Source organism: Scylla paramamosain, chromosome 15, assembly GCF_035594125.1.
Source record: "Scylla paramamosain isolate STU-SP2022 chromosome 15, ASM3559412v1, whole genome shotgun sequence".
Taxonomy (NCBI): domain Eukaryota; kingdom Metazoa; phylum Arthropoda; class Malacostraca; order Decapoda; family Portunidae; genus Scylla; species Scylla paramamosain.
In genome coordinates, this window is record NC_087165.1 from 15,465,791 (window position 1) to 15,483,964 (window position 18,174).

General features: G+C 37.3%; 4 protein-coding genes across 4 annotated transcripts; all 4 read right to left on the minus strand.

Moving 5' to 3' along the window:
• Positions 1–2,001: 2,001 nt before the first annotated feature.
• On the minus strand, positions 2,002–3,585 carry LOC135107210 (keratin-associated protein 19-2-like). Its single transcript, XM_064016879.1, has 3 exons — positions 3,489–3,585; positions 2,426–2,678; positions 2,002–2,108 (listed from the first exon to the last, which is right to left on the minus strand). Exons 1-3 carry the CDS (start codon positions 3,498–3,500, stop codon positions 2,104–2,106), a joined length of 270 nt encoding a protein of 89 aa, XP_063872949.1. The 5' UTR covers positions 3,501–3,585; the 3' UTR covers positions 2,002–2,103.
• Positions 3,586–6,762: 3,177 nt separating this feature from the next.
• Positions 6,763–8,319, minus strand: LOC135107519 (neuropeptide-like protein 31). The gene is made up of 3 exons (XM_064017481.1): positions 8,234–8,319; positions 7,069–7,294; positions 6,763–6,877 (listed from the first exon to the last, which is right to left on the minus strand). The coding sequence occupies exons 1-3, from the start codon at positions 8,243–8,245 to the stop codon at positions 6,873–6,875; spliced, it is 243 nt and encodes an 80-aa protein (XP_063873551.1). The 5' UTR covers positions 8,246–8,319; the 3' UTR covers positions 6,763–6,872.
• Positions 8,320–11,090: 2,771 nt separating this feature from the next.
• On the minus strand, positions 11,091–12,554 carry LOC135107520 (neuropeptide-like protein 31). The gene is made up of 3 exons (XM_064017482.1): positions 12,456–12,554; positions 11,397–11,628; positions 11,091–11,205 (listed from the first exon to the last, which is right to left on the minus strand). The coding sequence occupies exons 1-3, from the start codon at positions 12,465–12,467 to the stop codon at positions 11,201–11,203; spliced, it is 249 nt and encodes an 82-aa protein (XP_063873552.1). The 5' UTR covers positions 12,468–12,554; the 3' UTR covers positions 11,091–11,200.
• A 2,784-nt stretch (positions 12,555–15,338) lies between these two features.
• On the minus strand, positions 15,339–16,875 carry LOC135107521 (neuropeptide-like protein 31). The gene is made up of 3 exons (XM_064017484.1): positions 16,733–16,875; positions 15,642–15,873; positions 15,339–15,450 (listed from the first exon to the last, which is right to left on the minus strand). Exons 1-3 carry the CDS (start codon positions 16,742–16,744, stop codon positions 15,446–15,448), a joined length of 249 nt encoding a protein of 82 aa, XP_063873554.1. The 5' UTR covers positions 16,745–16,875; the 3' UTR covers positions 15,339–15,445.
• Positions 16,876–18,174: the final 1,299 nt, after the last annotated feature.

Here is an 18,174-nt window from a genome sequence, read left to right on the forward strand (position 1 = left end):
GGGAAGCAAAGGATGAACCAAGCTGCTACAGAACCAAGGATACAAGAAATGGGAAGATGACCACACCTTTATGAGACGTCGATAGCTGGATGTCATAAGACGTAAATAAACGGAAACACATAAGTCTATTTATAGCTTGGAGCATATGGTGTATGTGTGTGTGTGTGTGTGTGTGTGTGTGTGTGTGTTCAGTGTGTTCACTCTGTTGAGCTTTGTATACTTGACGTTTCGACAGCCAAGTGCTATCTTAGGTAATCAAAAATAGATGGGAAAGTTACGAAATTGAAAATAAGGCCTCGTCAGATTTGTCAACTTTGAAATAACAACATAGGAGAGAGACTGCTATATTCAAACGTGTTGCTTTGAGTGGGTTGCCACTTGCCAGTACTGCCGTTTTTTTTTCGTTTTTAATGTGACGAAAAATACATATATGAAAAAAAGAAATGTTTGTCTATAGTGAAGGTCACCTGCTTGACAAGAACATTATTCTCATTGCAATGCACGAGGATAGATTTTGTTTTTCCATGGTTATCATTTTTCTTTTTTTCTATCTGCTTTTTTTTTTTTTAATCATAATTATGACTAGTGCGATCTTTACAACATACACGGCACACACACACACACACACACACACACACACACACACACACACACACACACACACACACACACACACACACACACACACACACACACACACACACACACACACACACACACACACACACACACACACACACACACATACCATTGCCGCCACAGTAATGACAAATATCTTTAATTAGTAGATGTCCACAAACTCTCTCTCTCTCTCTCTCTCTCTCTCTCTCTCTCTCTCTCTCTCTCTCTCTCTCTCTCTCTCTCTCTCTCTCTCTCTCTCTTTAATCACAGTAGATGAAGGTGTTTAGCCATTGGGAAAGTGGTATTAGCTATAAACAATGAAAGTAGTATATTTTCAAGTATAACATTATCATAGCCACAATTCAGTGTACTATTGCTTGAAAAGCCATTATAAATTTATTGTAACGATCACCACTGGACTGTTAATTAGATGGCAGCGTTATTTTCTTTGCAAGATTACAACTGTGTCATATTTAGGATTGTCATAACCATTATAATGAAAATTAAGTGCTTCGTCAATTGAAGTGTGATGATAACTTTCCTAACGATCTGTAATGAATTGTTAACTGAAGAGGGAACTTTATGTCTCTCATCTACAGGCTGGGGAGACACCGGTGCAAGGTGAGGAAGGAAAACAACAGCATTTTGTACCTCCAAGTAAGTAGTAATTAATGATTCAATCACTATAATGTTATTGGTCTTGTGGTGGGTTGTGATTGGGAGGAAAAAAATAATAGTTGGAAATAAAGTAGTGTAGTAGTAGTAGTAGTAGTAGTAGTAGTTGAAGTAGTAAAGTAAACAGAAATGAAGAGATGAGACAGAGAGAAAGAAATGTTTGGTGGGGGAGTACCATCAACACAGACACCAACCCACACACACACACACACACACACACACACACACACACATATATATATATATATATATATATATATATATATATATATATATATATATATATATATATATATATATATATATATATATATATATATATATATATATATACACGTACGCTCGAAGTGTTCATAGTTAAAGAAATGTCTGTCTTTTTCTCACTATTCGGTCATATCATCATTACATTTATTGAAGTGATGAAATGGTTAGCAGTTGCCATTATTTTTCTCCATATTTATTTCTTATTCCTTTTTGTTTGTCAACTGTGTGTGTCTAACGGTGTCTCTCTCTCTCTCTCTCTCTCTCTCTCTCTCTCTCTCTCTCTCTCTCTCTCTCTCTCTCTCTCTCTCTCTCTCTCTCTCTCTCTCTCTCTCTCTCTCTCTCCACATTTCGGGTTTAATGCTAACAGCAAAAAAATGATAAAAAATAACAATAGATAAATAAATAGACCGGATATCAACAGATGGTATGAAAACAAGAAAGAAAGAGTGGACGAGTTTATTACCGAAAACAAATCTTAACAGTCAGTATTGCTTGTTGCATGACCTAGGACGTAGTCATTTGCTTGGTAGGGAGACGCTGAAGTTAGCCTGTAAATCGGAGGAACAATGTTACTTGTTATGTTATACTTTATAATCTCTTTACTGAACTATTCTGCACTGTAATATGGCTGAATGTAGTTGAAATAAGTAAACATTTATGTTTTTTTTTTTCTGTGTAAGGACTGTGTAAGGCATAGATAAAGAAAAAAAAAAATATATTGAAAAGGACCTCTGAAGTCCCAGTCCCTAAAGAAGAGCCGAAAGGTTTAACCAAAATAAAAAAAAGTGTCTTGAGATTTCCTCTTGAAAAAAATCTCTTAGGAATGGAAATAAGAAACAATATTTTGGCCTAATTCTTAACTCACCGTAATAACCGTATCCACCACGTCTGTAGCCGCCATAGCCGCCGCCATAGCCACCACCATAGCCGCCCCTGAAGCCGCCATAGCCTCCATACCCGCCTCTGTAGCCACCAAAGCCTCCGAAGCCTCCGAATCCACCAAATCCGCCATATCCGCCATACCCACGGCTGAGGTACCCAGGCTCAGGCTCAGGCTCAGGCTTGGGGTCTGCCAGGGCGGCGGCCACCAGCACCAGCACCGACAGCACGAGGAGCACCTGTAGCACAACACTGGTTAGCAGAGGAGCAGTGGAACAGAGCCAGGGTGCGGGGATTGCAAACACAACACAGCAGGTGGAGGATTGGAGTCGTCAGATTTTAGTTCGTTAATATCTATCGGACATTCTGCCTTTTCTGCTAAAATTTTGGTATAACAATTATTGACATGCAACAGTTTTCTCAAGATTCAACAAAGAGTAACTTGGATGACCGTCCCTCCTTAGACACCAGACACTTTTTTTTTTCTTTTTTTTTTACTGGTATTGCTGGGCTGTTGTACGAGTATGGTTGTGGTTTCCATCACTCTTTCATAGACTCGCCTGTGCTGACCAACTTTGCTCCAGATCTGTTTTCTGGACGCTATGTTGTGATTGATGGGAGCAGTGATATATATATATATATATATATATATATATATATATATATATATATATATATATATATATATATATATATATATATATATATATATATATATATATAATCGTGTGTTTCTTACAAACAAAAAAAGATCATATTTCTTACTAAATTTAACCAAATATAGAAAAAAATTTAAAGTACAAAACGAATATAAAGTAAGGAAATTTAAACTTTTGTTCGACTTCCGAGTACAACAAACATTGAGTCCGGCTGATTGAAAGCAACGCGAATTGGCCAGGACGGCAATATTGATTGATCTGGAGAGGACACACCTTGTCTCCTGGGGAATGTTGCAGAGGGAGAGAGAGAGAGAGAGAGAGAGAGAGAGAGAGAGAGAGAGAGAGAGAGAGAGAGAGAGAGAGAGAGAGAGAGAGAGAGGGAATGCTTACAGTCTTGCCCATGGTGTTTAGTGTTGAGGACTTGTGAGTTAGTCTGCCATCCCCTTCCTGGCGCCGGTCTTATATACCACACCAGCGTGCAGAATTGCGGCACGACCCCCTCCCCCCACCCCCCATTCAAGCAGGAGTCACACCCCGACTGGCCTTGTGCAGGAGTGAGAGGTCTGGGAATGCGATTCAAACTTTACAGCGCCACACCCTGGCCACATAAATACTCATGATAACTCATCCCAACGTCAATGTTTATTTCATTTCTCTCTCTCTCTCTCTCTCTCTCTCTCTCTCTCTCTCTCTCTCTCTCTCTCTCTCTCTCTCTCTCTCTCTCTCTCTGTCATTCATTTATTCAGTCAGTCAGACTGTCAGTCAGTCATTCGGTGTGACTCTCTGTCTGCCTGTTTCAGAACACGTATTTATGTTATGTTTGACTCCAATATTAGTAGTTTAGATTTTCATGAAAATAATACCCAATAACTGGTATACATATTTCATAGTTAATTTTTTTTTTATTATAATCAAATCAGTAGGAGTTACAAGAGTTTCAGCAATAATAATAGATTGTACACGAGCCAACAATTAGGAGAAGACAAGCGGGTTTATATATAAAAGACAATTTCTATAATTTTCCTATCTTTAGCTAGTTTTTGATAACTAGCAATTAATACTCCTCTAATCTAATAACCGATGAAACAATTAAGCAGAATTAAGAAACGCATATTGAAATTACCACACAATGATTGACATAAAAAGCCCCTTTTAAATTTTATATATATATATATATATATATATATATATATATATATATATATATATATATATATATATATATATATATATATATATATATATATATATATATATATATATATATATACACACACACACACACACACACACACACACACACACACACACACGTATATGAATGCAAATTTGAAGAAGTCTGTAATTAGTGTCTTTTACTCACTACTACTAAATTCGGAGAAAAGGTGATGGCAAGCCACTTATTTCAGCAGAAATCAAACGGGTTAATTAATGAAGGAAACTGCAAGCTAATAAAATTACACGAATTATAATAGCATTCAGAGACACCACGAAGCACAAGTTACGGAGATTGCCGGAATGTAAAATGAACTTGGAAAACCATCAATAGTCTTTAAGGAAAAAAAAAAAAGCCTAAATTACTTCCATATTTTATCATAATTGCAGTATCGCAAAATAATTTATTATATTTTTCAATAGCATTAGTAACGCTCTAGCTACTAGCATCAAAGATTCCCAGACTTACAAGATTTGTCACACTAAACAGGACTTCCTTTTCTTTAAACACACCTCGGCAGCAGAAATAAAAATGAGTTATTTATAACATGAAATTCTTTCCTCCTGGGCATGATGAAGCTTGTATAGCAATAATAAAGCATTGTTGTGATGTAATATTCTCGTCCACCACATGCAATTCATAGAAACTTTCTTTCCACATCATTTGAAAATTGCGCCAATAATATAATACAATGGAAGATATCAGATGAACAGGGTGAACGTATAGGTTAAGGTATTTATTATACCTACAATTTTTATACAGTTCATCTATATGAGGGAGATTATTCAATAAAACGTACATCGACTACCTCTATAGCTGAAAAGAAATAGATGGTCATGGTGTCTGTAACGCTACACTACCACCTTATTAATTATATTTTCAGGGATCTAAAATTGGTTCAAGTTCCAGGTAACTCATACTTCCAGACAACAGGGTGGAATCAAAAGCTTTTCGTTTCATCGACTCCTCTCCTCTAACTGACTGTCTTCAGCCTCTCTCTCACCGCCGCAATGTTGCATATCTAGCTGTCTTCTACCGCTATTTTCATGCTAACTGCTCTTCTGATCTTGCTAACTGCATGCCTTCCCTCCTCCCGCGGCCTCGCTGCACAAGACTTTCTTCTTTCTCTCACCCCTATTCTCTCCACTTCTCTAACGCAAGAGTTAACCAGAATTCTCAATCATTCATCCCTTTCTCTGGTAAACTCTGGAACTCTCTGCCTGCTTCTGTATTTCCACCTTCCTATGACTTGAATTCCTTCAAGAGGGAGGTTTCAAGACACTTATTCAACAATTTTTGACCACTGCTTTGACCCTTTTATGGGACTGGCATTTCAGTCAGCATTTTTTTATTAGATTTTTGTTGCCCTTGGCCAGTGTCCTTCCTACATAAAAAAAAAAAAAACTTTATTCGTGCACAAATACATACGCTACTCAGTTACAGACCTGGGCTCCTCACCAATGACCAATAATAAGTACGAGTATACCAGAAGACAATGTGTTTCTCCCAGGCCTTGCAGAACACCGGACGCTCAGCAGTGTCCATTGAAGAGCATAGTTATTAGATGATCGTAATATAGATTCCTTGCTGAGTAAAATCAATAAGGAAGCTGAAGAATTTATTTGATTATAGACATGTTGCATACTTTTATGTTTTCATCCTAAGAAGTATATTTATGATAATTCTATACACAATTTAAGTGTGAATACGTCCATACACTTTTGTGTATTTCCTTGCATATAGCAGAGTGATCCGGCATATATATATATATATATATATATATATATATATATATATATATATATATATATATATATATATATATATATATATATATATATATATATATATATATATATATATATATATATGCGCGCCCATTTCAGCCTATTATGCAATGTTGATATGTGCAGAATAATAATATAGATGTGTGTGTGTATGTGTGTGTCTGTGTGTGTGTGTGTGTGTGAGTATGACCAAAAATAGGTATCGCACTGCATTATTATTGCAATTTCCTCAGTGTTGTATCCTGAGCGGCCTCACACAGTCCCTTGCTGTGTGTTCTGCATCACGCTTCAGCGTATTGGACCTTCTATGGAGGGTATAATGTTCAAAAATTACATGGACAATGAATTAAGGAATATCAATAAGAATATATTTGAGCACTCATTCAGTCAGTCAGTCAGTCAGTCAGTTAGTCAGTCAGTCAGCCAACCAGTCAAACTGTTAGTTAGTCTGCTAGTTGTTTAGTCAGCAAGACAGTTAGTCAGTCAGCCAGTCTCTCTCTCTCTCTCTCTCTCTCTCTCTCTCTCTCTCTCTCTCTCTCTCTCTCTCTCTCTCTCTCTCTCTCTCTCTCCTCCAGTCAGTCTACTAGTACTAATAAGCAACAACAACAACAAGAAACATGGTTTTCGTGGTGAATGTCAACAAATGGTATTGAAAGAAAAATAAGACTTAAAGGAATTTATTGTCAAAAACATATCTTAAGGATCACGATTGGCCGCTGGTTGTTGGCGTGACCGAGTACGTTGTCTTTTGGTTCCGCGCAGACGCTGAAGTTAACCTGAAAAACAGAAGAACATCATTGTCTTTGCATTGTACATTCACGAAGCAGATAGATCAGACGTTGAACCTTATATAATCTTGTTTGTGAACTGTATAGTGCTGTAATCTTGCTGAACAAAGAAATCCTTGGAGTAAGAAAACTTCGAAGACTGGTCGGAACAGACTACTTGGGCTTCACTCTTAACTCACCGTAATAACCGTATCCGCCATAGCCACCATAGCCTCCATAGCCACCCCTGTAGCCACCATAGCCTCCATATCCACCTCTGTAGCCACCAAAGCCTCCGAAGCCTCCGAATCCGCCAAATCCGCCATATCCGCCATACCCACGGCTGAGGTACCCAGGCTCAGGCTCAGGCTTGGGGTCTGCCAGGGCGGCGGCCACCAGCACCAGCACCGACAGCACGAGGAGAAACTGCAACACAACACTGGTTAGCAGAGGAGCAGTGGTACACAGCCAGGGTGCGGGGATTGCAAACATGACACAGCAGGTGGAGGATTGGAGTCGTCAGATTTTAGTTCGTTAATATCTGTCGGTCCGATTTACATTGTGCTTTTTCTTCTAAAATTTTGGTATAACAAGTATTGACATCCAGCGGTTGTCTCAAGATTCAACAAAGAGTAACTTGGATGACCGTCCCTCCTTAGACACCAGACACACTTTTTTTTTTTTTTTTTCACTGGTATTGCTGGGCTGGTGTATGGTTGTGGTTTCCATCACTCGTCCATAGACTCGCCTGTGCTTTCCAACTTTGCTCCAAACCTGTTTTGTGAAGTTGTGTGTATATCGTGTTAAAAAAAAAAAAAAATCTTTTGCCCAATAACAGTGATGGCCTAATATACCTATTGAGCTCGATATATATATATATATATATATATATATATATATATATATATATATATATATATATATATATATATATATATATATATATATATATATATATATATATATATATATATATATATATATATATATATATATATATATATATATATATATATATATATATATATATATATATATATATATATATATATTTCTTACTAAATTTAGCCAAAGATAGGAAAATATATAAAAGCACATGGCGGGCGAATATAAATAGATTAAGTTTAAACTTTTGTTTGACTTCTGAGGACAACAAACATGGAGTCCGGCAGATTGAAAGCAGCGCGAACACTACAATTAATTCGCCAAGACGGCAATATTGATTGTTCTGACACAGCTTGTCTCCTAAGGAATCGTGGACACCATGAAATACTAAGAGAGAAAGAGAGAGAGAGAGAGAGAGAGAGAGAGAGAGAGAGAGAGAGAGAGAGAGAGAGAGAGAGAGAGAGAGAGAGGAATGCTTACAGTCTTGCCCATGGTGTTTAGTGTTGAGGACTTGTGAGTTAGTCTGCCATTCCCTTCCTGGCGCTGCTCTTATATACCACACCAGCGTGCAGAATTGCGGCACGACCCCCTTCCCCCCACCCCCATTCAAGCAGGAGTCACACCCCGACTGGCCTTGTGCAGGAGTGAGAGGTCTGGGAAAGCGATTCAAACTTTACAGCGCCACACAGTGGCCACATAAATACTCATGATAACTCATCCCAACGTCAATGTTTATTTCGTTTTTCTCTCTCGCGTATCTGCTTGTCTGCTTTCTCTCTCTCTCTCTCTCTCTCTCTCTCTCTCTCTCTCTCTCTCTCTCTCTCTCTCTCTCTCTCTCTCTCTCAGTCATTCATTTATTCAGTCAGTCAGACTGTCAGTCAGTCATTCAGTGTGACTCTGTCTGCCTGTTTCAGAACAAATATATAAGTTATATTTGACTCCAAAATTAGTAGTTTAGATTTTCATGAAAATAATACCCAATAACTAGTATACATGTTCCAATGTTAATTTTTGTTCTTTATTATAATCAAGTCAATAGGAGTTACAAGAGTTTCAACAATAATAATAGATTGTACATAAGCCAATAATTAGGAGAGGACAAGCGGGATTATATATATAAGAGAATTTCTATAATTTTCCTATCTTTAGCTAGTTCTTGATAACTAGCAATTAAAACTTCTCTAATCTAATAACGTTTATGACAAGAAAAATGACCGATGAAACAATTAAGCAGAATTAAGAAACGCATATTGAAATTTCCTGGTAATGATTGACATAAACAGCACATTGTAAATTATATATATATATATATATATATATATATATATATATATATATATATATATATATATATATATATATATATATATATATATATATATATATTATATATATAAACACACACACACACACATATACGTATATGTATGCAAATTTGAAGAACTCTGTAACTAGTGTCTCCCACTCACTACTATTAAATTCGGAGAAAAAGTGATGGCAAGCCACTTATTTCAGCAAAAAATCAAACGGTTAATTAATGAAGCAAACTGCAAGCTAATAAAGTTACACGAATTATAATAGCATTCAGAGACACCACGAAGCACAAGTTACGGAGATTGCCGGAATGTAAAATGAACTTGGAAAACCTCAATAGTCTTTAAGGAAAAGATAAACCTAAATTACTTTCAGATTTTATTATAATTAATTACAGTGCCGCAAAATAATTTAATATTTTCAGTAGCATTAGTAACTCTCTAGCAACTAACATCAAAGATTCCCAGACTTACAAGATTTGTCACACTAAACAGGACTTCCTTTTCTTTAAACACACCTCGGCAGCAGAAATAAAAATGAGTTATTTATAACATGAAATTCTTTCCTCCTGGGCATGATGAAGCTTGTATAGCAATAATAAAGCATTGTTGTGATGTAATATTCTCGCCCACCACATGCAATTCATAGAAACTTTCTTTCCACATCATTTGAAAATTGCCACAATAATATAATACAATGGAAGATATCAGATGAACAGGGAGAACGTATAGGTTAAGGTATTTATTATACCTACAATTTTTATACAGCTCATCTATATGAGGGAGATTATTCAATAAAACGTACATCGACTACCTCTATAGCTGAAAATAAATAGATGGTCATGGTGTCTGTAACGCTACGCTACCATCTTATTAATTATATTTTCAGGGATCTAAAATTGGTTCAAGTTCCAGGTAACTCATACTTCCAGACAACTTTATTCGTGCACAAATACATACACTACTCAGTTACAGACCTGGGCTCCTCACCAATGCCCAATAAGTATACCAGAAGACAATGTGTTTCACCCACGCCTTGCATAGCACCGGACCCTCAGCAGTGTCCATTGAAGAGCATGGTTATAAAATTTATCAGATGATCGTAATATAGATTTCTTGCAGAGTAAAATCAATAACAAAGCTGAGGAATCTATTTGATTATAGCCATGTTGCATATTTTCATATTTTCATTCTAAAAAGTATTTTCATGATAATTCTATACACAATTTAAGTGTGGATACGTTCATATGCTTTTGTGTATTTCCATGCATATATCAGAGTGAACCGGCATATATATGTGCGCGCCCATTTCAGCCTGTTATGCAATGTTGATATGTGCATAATAATATAGAAGTGTGTGTGTGTGTGTGTGTGTGTGTGTGTGTGTGTGTGCCTACGCTTTTGAGTACTATGTATATAGTATATTGATGTATGTGTGTTTGAATCTATTTATAAATATAATGTTGATATGTGTATGAATGTGTGTGTGTCTGTGCGTGTGTGTGTGTGTGTGTTTGTGCGCGCGCGAGAGTATGACTAAAAGTAGGTATCGCACTGTATTATTATTGCAATTTCCTCAGTGTTGTATCCTGAGCGGCCTCACACAGTCCCTTGCTGTGTGTTCTGCATCACACTTCAGCGTATTGGAGCTTCTATGAATGGTATAATGTTCAAAATTACAAAGGGAAATTAATTAAGCAATATCAATAAGAATATATTTGAGCAGTCATTCAGTCAGTCAGTCAGTTAGTCAGTTAGTCAGTCAGTCAGCCAACTAGTCAAACTGTTAGTTAGTCTGCTAGTTGTTTAGTCAGCAAGTCAGTTAGTCAGTCAACCATTCTCTCTCTCTCTCTCTCTCTCTCTCTCTCTCTCTCTCTCTCTCTCTCTCTCTCTCTCTCTCTCTCTCTCTCTCTCTCTCTCTCTCTCTCTCTCTCTCAATCAGTCTGCGAGTACTAATAAGCAACAGCAACAATAAGAAACATGGTTTTCGTGGTGAATGTCAACAAATGGTATTGAAAGAAAAATAAGACTTAAAGGAATTTATTGTCAAAAACATATCTTAAGGATCACGACTGGCCGCTGGTTGTTGGCGTGACCGAGTACGTTGTCTTTTGCTTCCGCGCAGACGCTGAAGTTAACCTGAAAAACAGAAGAACATCATTGTCTTTGCATTGTACATTCACGAAGCAGATAGATCAGACGTTGTGCCTTATATAATCTTGTTTGTGAACTGTATAGTGCTGTAATCTTGCTGAACAAAGAAATCCTTGGAGTAAGAAAACTTCGAAGACTGGTCGGAACAGACTACTTGGGCTTCACTCTTAACTCACCGTAATAACCGTATCCGCCATAGCCACCATAGCCTCCATAGCCACCCCTGTAGCCACCATAGCCTCCATATCCACCTCTGTAGCCACCAAAGCCTCCGAAGCCTCCGAATCCACCAAATCCGCCATATCCGCCATACCCACGGCTGAGGTACCCAGGCTCAGGCTCAGGCTCAGGCTTGGGGTCTGCCAGGGCGGCGGCCACCAGCACCAGCACCGACAGCACGAGGAGCACCTGCAGCACAACACTGGTTAGCAGAGGAGCAGTGGTACAGAGCCAGGGTGCGGGGATTGCAAACACGACACAGGAGGTGGAGGATTGGAGTCGTCAGATTTTAGTTCGTTAATATCTGTCGGTCCAATTTACATTGTGCTTTTTCTTCTAAAATTTTGGTATAACAAGTATTGACATGCAGAGGTTGTCTCAAGATTCAACAAAGAGTAACTTGGATGACCGTCCCTCCTTAGACACCAGACACACTTTATTTTTTTTTTTTCACTGGTATTGCTGGGCTGGTGTATGGTTGTGGTTTCCATCACTCGTCCATTGACTCGCCTGTGCTTTCCAACTTTACTCCAAACCTGTTTTGTGAAGTTGTGTGTATATCGTGTTAAAAAAAAAAATCTTTTGCCCAATAACAGTAATGGCCTAATATACCTATTGAGCTCGATATATATATATATATATATATATATATATATATATATATATATATATATATATATATATATATATATATATATATATATATATATATATATATTTCTTACTAAATTTAGCCAAAGATAGGAAAATATAAAGCACATGGCGGGCGAATATAAATAGATTAAGTTTAAACTTTTGTTTGACTTCTGAGGACAACAAACATGGAGTCCGGCAGATTGAAAGCAGCGCGAACACTACAATTAATTCGCCAAGACGGCAATATTGATTGTTCTGACACAGCTTGTCTCCTAAGGAATCGTGGACACCATGAAATACTAAGAGAGAGAGAGAGAGAGAGAGAGAGAGAGAGAGAGAGAGAGAGAGAGAGAGAGAGAGAGAGAGAGAGGAATGCTTACAGTCTTGCCCATGGTGTTTAGTGTTGAGGACTTGTGAGTTAGTCTGCCATTCCCTTCCTGGCGCTGCTCTTATATACCACACCAGCGTGCAGAATTGCGGCACGACCCCCTTCCCCCCACCCCCCTTTCAAGCAGGAGTCACACCCCGACTGGCCTTGTGCAGGAGTGAGAGGTCTGGGAAAGCGATTCAAACTTTACAGCGCCACACAGTGGCCACATAAATACTCATGATAACTCATCCCAACGTCAATGTTTATTTCGTTTTTCTCTCTCGCGTATCTGCTTGTCTGCTTTCTCTCTCTCTCTCTCTCTCTCTCTCTCTCTCTCTCTCTGTCATTCATTTATTCAGTCAGTCAGACTGTCAGTCAGTCATTCAGTGTGACTCTCTGTCTGTCTGTTTCAGAACACATATATAAGTTATGTTTGACTCCAAAATTAGTAGTTTAGATTTTTATGAAAATAATACCCAATAGCTAGTATACATATTCTAATATCAATTTTTCTTCTTTATTATAATCAAGTCAACAGGAGTTACAAGAGTTTCAACAACAATAATAGATTGTACATGAGGCAATAATTAGTAGAGGACAAGCGGGATTATATATATAAAACAATTTCTATAATATTCCTATCTTTAGCTAGTTCTTGATAACCAGCAATTAATACTCCTCTAATCTAATAACGTTTACGACAAAGAAAAATGACCGATGAAACAATTAAGCAGGATTAAGAAACGCATATTGAAATTACCAGGCAATGATTGACATAAACATCCCATTATAAATTATCTATCTATCTATCTATCTATCTATCTATCTATCTATCTACCTATCTATCTAACTATCTATCTATCTATCTATCTATCTATCTATCTATCTATCTATCTATCTATCTATCTATCTATCTATCTATCTATCTATCTATCTATCTATCTATATATATATATATATATATATATATATATATATATATATATATATATATATATATATATATATATATATATATATATATATATATATATATATATATATATATATATATATACACACACACACACACACACACACACACACACACACACACACACACACACACGTATATGAATGCAAATTTGAAGAAGTCTGTAATTAGTGTCTTTTACTCACTACTACTAAATTCGGAGAAAAGGTGATGGCAAGCCACTTATTTCAGCAGAAATCAAACGGTTAATTAATGAAGCAAACTGCAAGCTAATAAAGTTACACGAATTATTATAGCATTCAGAGACACCACGAAGCACAAGTTACGGAGATTGCCGGAATGTAAAATGAACTTGGAAAACCATTAATAGTCTTTAAGGAAAAAAAAGCCTAAATTACTTTCAGATTTTATTATAATTAATTACAGTTTCGCAAAATAATTTAATATTTTCAGTAGCATTAGTAACTCTCTAGCAACTAACATCAATGATTCCCAGACTTCCAAGATTTGTCACACTAAAGAGGACTTCCTTCCTTTTCTTTAAACACACCTCGACAGCAGAAATAAAAATGAGTTATTTATAACATGAAATTCTTTCCTCCTGGGCATGATGAAGCTTGTATAACAATAATAAAGTATTGTTGTGATGTAATATTCTCGTCCACCACATGCAATTTATAGAAACTTTCTTTGCACATCATTTGGAAATTGCCACAATAATATAATACAATGGAAGATATCAGATGAACAGGGAGAACGTATAGGTTAAGGTATTTATTATACCTACAATTTTTATACAGTTCATCTATATGAGAGAGATAATTCAATGAAACGTACATCGACTACCTCTATAGCTGAAAATAAATAGATGGTCATGGTGTCTGTAACGCTACGCTACCACCTTATTAATTGTATTTTCAGGGATCTAAAATTGGTTCAAGTTCCAGGTAACTCATACTTCCAGACAACTTTATTCGTGCACAAATACATACACTACTCAGTTACAGACCTGGGCTCCTCACCAATGCCCAATAATAAGTATACCAGAAGACAATGTGTTTCACCTACGCCTTGCAGAACACCGGACGCTCAGCAGTGTCCACTGAAGAGCATGGTTATAGGATTTATTAGATGATCGTAATATAGATTCCTTGCAGAGTAAAATCAATAAGGAAGCTGACGAATTTATTTGATTATAGCCATATTGCATATTTTCATATTTTCATTCTAAAAAGTATTTTCATAATAATTCTATACACAATTTAAGTGTGGATACGTCCATAAGCTTTTGTGTATTTCCGTGCATGTAGCAGAATGATCCGGCATATATATGTGCGCGCCCATTTCAGCCTATTATGCAATGTTGATATGTGCATAATAATATAGATGTGTGTGTGTGTGTGTGTGTGTGTGTGTGTGTGTGTGTGTGTGTGTGTGTGTGTGTGCGAGAGTATGAACAAAAATTGGTATCGCACTGTATTATTATTGCAATTTCCTCAGTGTTGTATCCTGAGCGGCCTCACACAGTCCCCTGCTGTGTGTTCTGGATCACACTTCGGCTTATTGGACCTGGACGTGTTACCAAACTTGTATGGAGTGTATAATGTTTAAAAATTACATGGCCAATAAATTAAACAATATCAATATTAATATATATGAGTATTCAGTTCATCAGTCAGTCAGTCAGTCAGTTACTTAGTCTGCTAGTTATTTAGTCAGTCATTTAGTCAGTCAACCTGTCTCTCTCTCTCTCTCTCTCTCTCTCTCTCTCTCTCTCTCTCTCTCTCTCTCTCTCTCTCTCTCTCTCTCTCTCTCTCTCTCTCTCCTCCAATCAGTCTGCGAGCACTAATAAGCAACAGCAACAAGAAGAATCATGGTTTTCGTGGTGAATGTCAAGAAATGGTATTGAAAGCAAAATATAACTTAGAGGAATTTATTGTCAAAAACATGTCTTAAGGATCACGACTGGCCGCTGGTTGTTGGCGTGACCGAGTACGTTGTCTTTTGGTTCCGCGCAGACGCTGAAGTTAACCTGAAAAACAGAAGAACATCATTGTCTTTGCATTGTACATTCACGAAGCAGATAGATCAGACGTTGTGCCTTATATAATCTTGTTTGTGAACTGAATAGTGCTGTAATCTTGCTGAACAAAGATATCCTTGGAGTAAGAAAACTTCGAAGACTGGTCGGAACAGACTACTTGGGCTTCACTCTTAACTCACCGTAATAACCGTATCCGCCATAGCCACCATAGCCTCCATAGCCACCCCTGTAGCCACCATAGCCTCCATATCCACCTCTGTAGCCACCAAAGCCTCCGAAGCCTCCGAATCCACCAAATCCGCCATATCCGCCATACCCACGGCTGAGGTACCCAGGCTCAGGCTCAGGCTCAGGCTTGGGGTCTGCCAGGGCGGCGGCCACCAGCACCAGCACCGACAGCACGAGGAGAACCTGCAACACAATATTGGTTAGCAGAGGAGCAGTGGTACACAGCCAGGGTGCGGGGATTGCAAACACGACACAGCAGGTGGAAATTGGAATCGTCAGATTTTTGTTCATTAATATCTGTTGGACCGATTTACACTCTGCCTTTTCTGCTAAAATTTTGGTGTGACAAGTGTTAGCATGCAACACTTGTCAAGATCCAACCAAGAATAACTTGAATGACCGTCCCTCCTTAGACACCAGACACACATTTTATTTATTTTTTTTTTCATTTTCAGGTGAATGGTTGTAGTTTCCATCACTCTTCCATAGATTCGCCTCTGCTTGCCAACTTTCCTCCATATCTGTTTCCTGGACGCCATGTTGTGATTGATGCGGGAAGTGAGATTATATATGTCGTGTTTTCTTAAGAAAATAAAATTATATATATATATATATATATATATATATATATATATATATATATATATATATATATATATATATATATATATATATATATATATATATATATATATATATATATATATATATATATATATATATATATTCCTAAATTTCACTAAATGTAGAAAAATATAAGATACATGACGAATATTAAGACTGAAAAATTAAACTTTTGTTTGATTTTCGAGTACAACAAACAAGGAGCCTGTTTGATTGAAAGCAACGCGAACACTACAAATAATTGGCCAGAATGGGCAATATTGACTTATCTGAAGAGGACACAGCTTTTCTCCTGGGGAATGCTGCACACCATGTAGTACTGAGAGAGAGAGAGAGAGAGAGAGAGAGAGAGAGAGAGAGAGAGAGAGAGAGAGAGAGAGAGAGAGAGAGAGAGAGAGAGAGAGAGAGGAATGCTTACAGTCTTGCCCATGGTGTTTAGTGTTGAGGGACTTGTGAGTTAGTCTGCCATTCCCTTCCTGGCGCTGCTCTTATATACCACACCAGCGTGTAGAATTGCGGCACGACCTCCTCCCCCCCCTCTCCCCCACCCACATTGAAGCAGGAGTCACACCCCGACTGGCCTTGTGCAGGAGTGAGAGGTCTGGGAATGCGATTCAAACTTTACAGCGCCACACAGTGGGCCACATAAATACTCATGATAACTCATCCCAACGTCAATGTTTATTTCATTTTTCTCTCTCGCCTGTGTTCTTGTCTGCCCCCCCCCCTTCTCTCTCTCTCTCTCTCTCTCTCTCTCTCTCTCTCTCTCTCTCTCTCTCTCTCTCTCTCTCTCTCTCTCTCTCTCTTTCTTTCTCTCTCTCTCTCTCTCTCTCTCTCTCTCTCTCTCTCTCTCTCTCTCTCTCTCTCTCTCTCTCTCTCTCTCTCTCTCTCTCTCTCTCTCTCTCTCTCTCTCTTTTATTTATTCAGTCAGTCAGACTGTCAGTCAGTCATTCAGTGTGCCTCTCTGTCTGCGTGTTTCAGAACACGTATTTATGTTATGTTTGACTCCAATATTAGTAGTTTGTATTTTCATGAAAATAATGCACAATAGGTAATATGTATATTCCATAGTTATTTTTCTTTATTATAACAATACGATTTACAAGAGTTTCAGGAACAATAATTAACTGTATATGAACCAATTAATTAGTAGAGGAGAAGTAGGATTATATATATAACACATTTTCTATAATTTTCCTATCTTTAGCTAGTTTTTAGTAACTAACAATTAAGGCTTTTCTAATGTAATAACGTATACCTACGACGAGAAAAATGACCGATGAAATAATTAAGCAGAATTAAGATACGTACATTGAAATTACGAGGCAATAGTTGATGTAAACTCTTTCTCTGAAGTTTTATATATATATATATATATATATATATATATATATATATATATATATAATATATATAAATATATATATATATATATATATATATATATATATATATATATATAATATATATATATATATATAATTTTCCTTTATGTAAAAGGGACACTGGGCCAAGGGAAACAAAGATCCAATTAAAAAAGCCCTCTGAGATGCCAGTCTCAGAAAATGGTCCAAAGCGGTAGTCAAAAATTGAAGGATAATTGTCTTGAAACCTCCCTTCTTGAAGGAATTCAAGTCATAGGAAGGTGGAAATACAGAAGCAGGCAGGGAGTACCAGAGTTTATCAGAGAAAGGCATGAATGATTGAGAATATTGATTAACTCTTGCTTTAGAGAAGTGGATAGAATAGGGGTGAGAGAAAGAAGAAAGTCTTGTGCAGCGATGGCGCGGGAGGAAGGGAGGCATGCAGTTAGCAAGATCAGAGGAGCAGTTAGCATGAAAATGGCGCTTTGAGATAGCC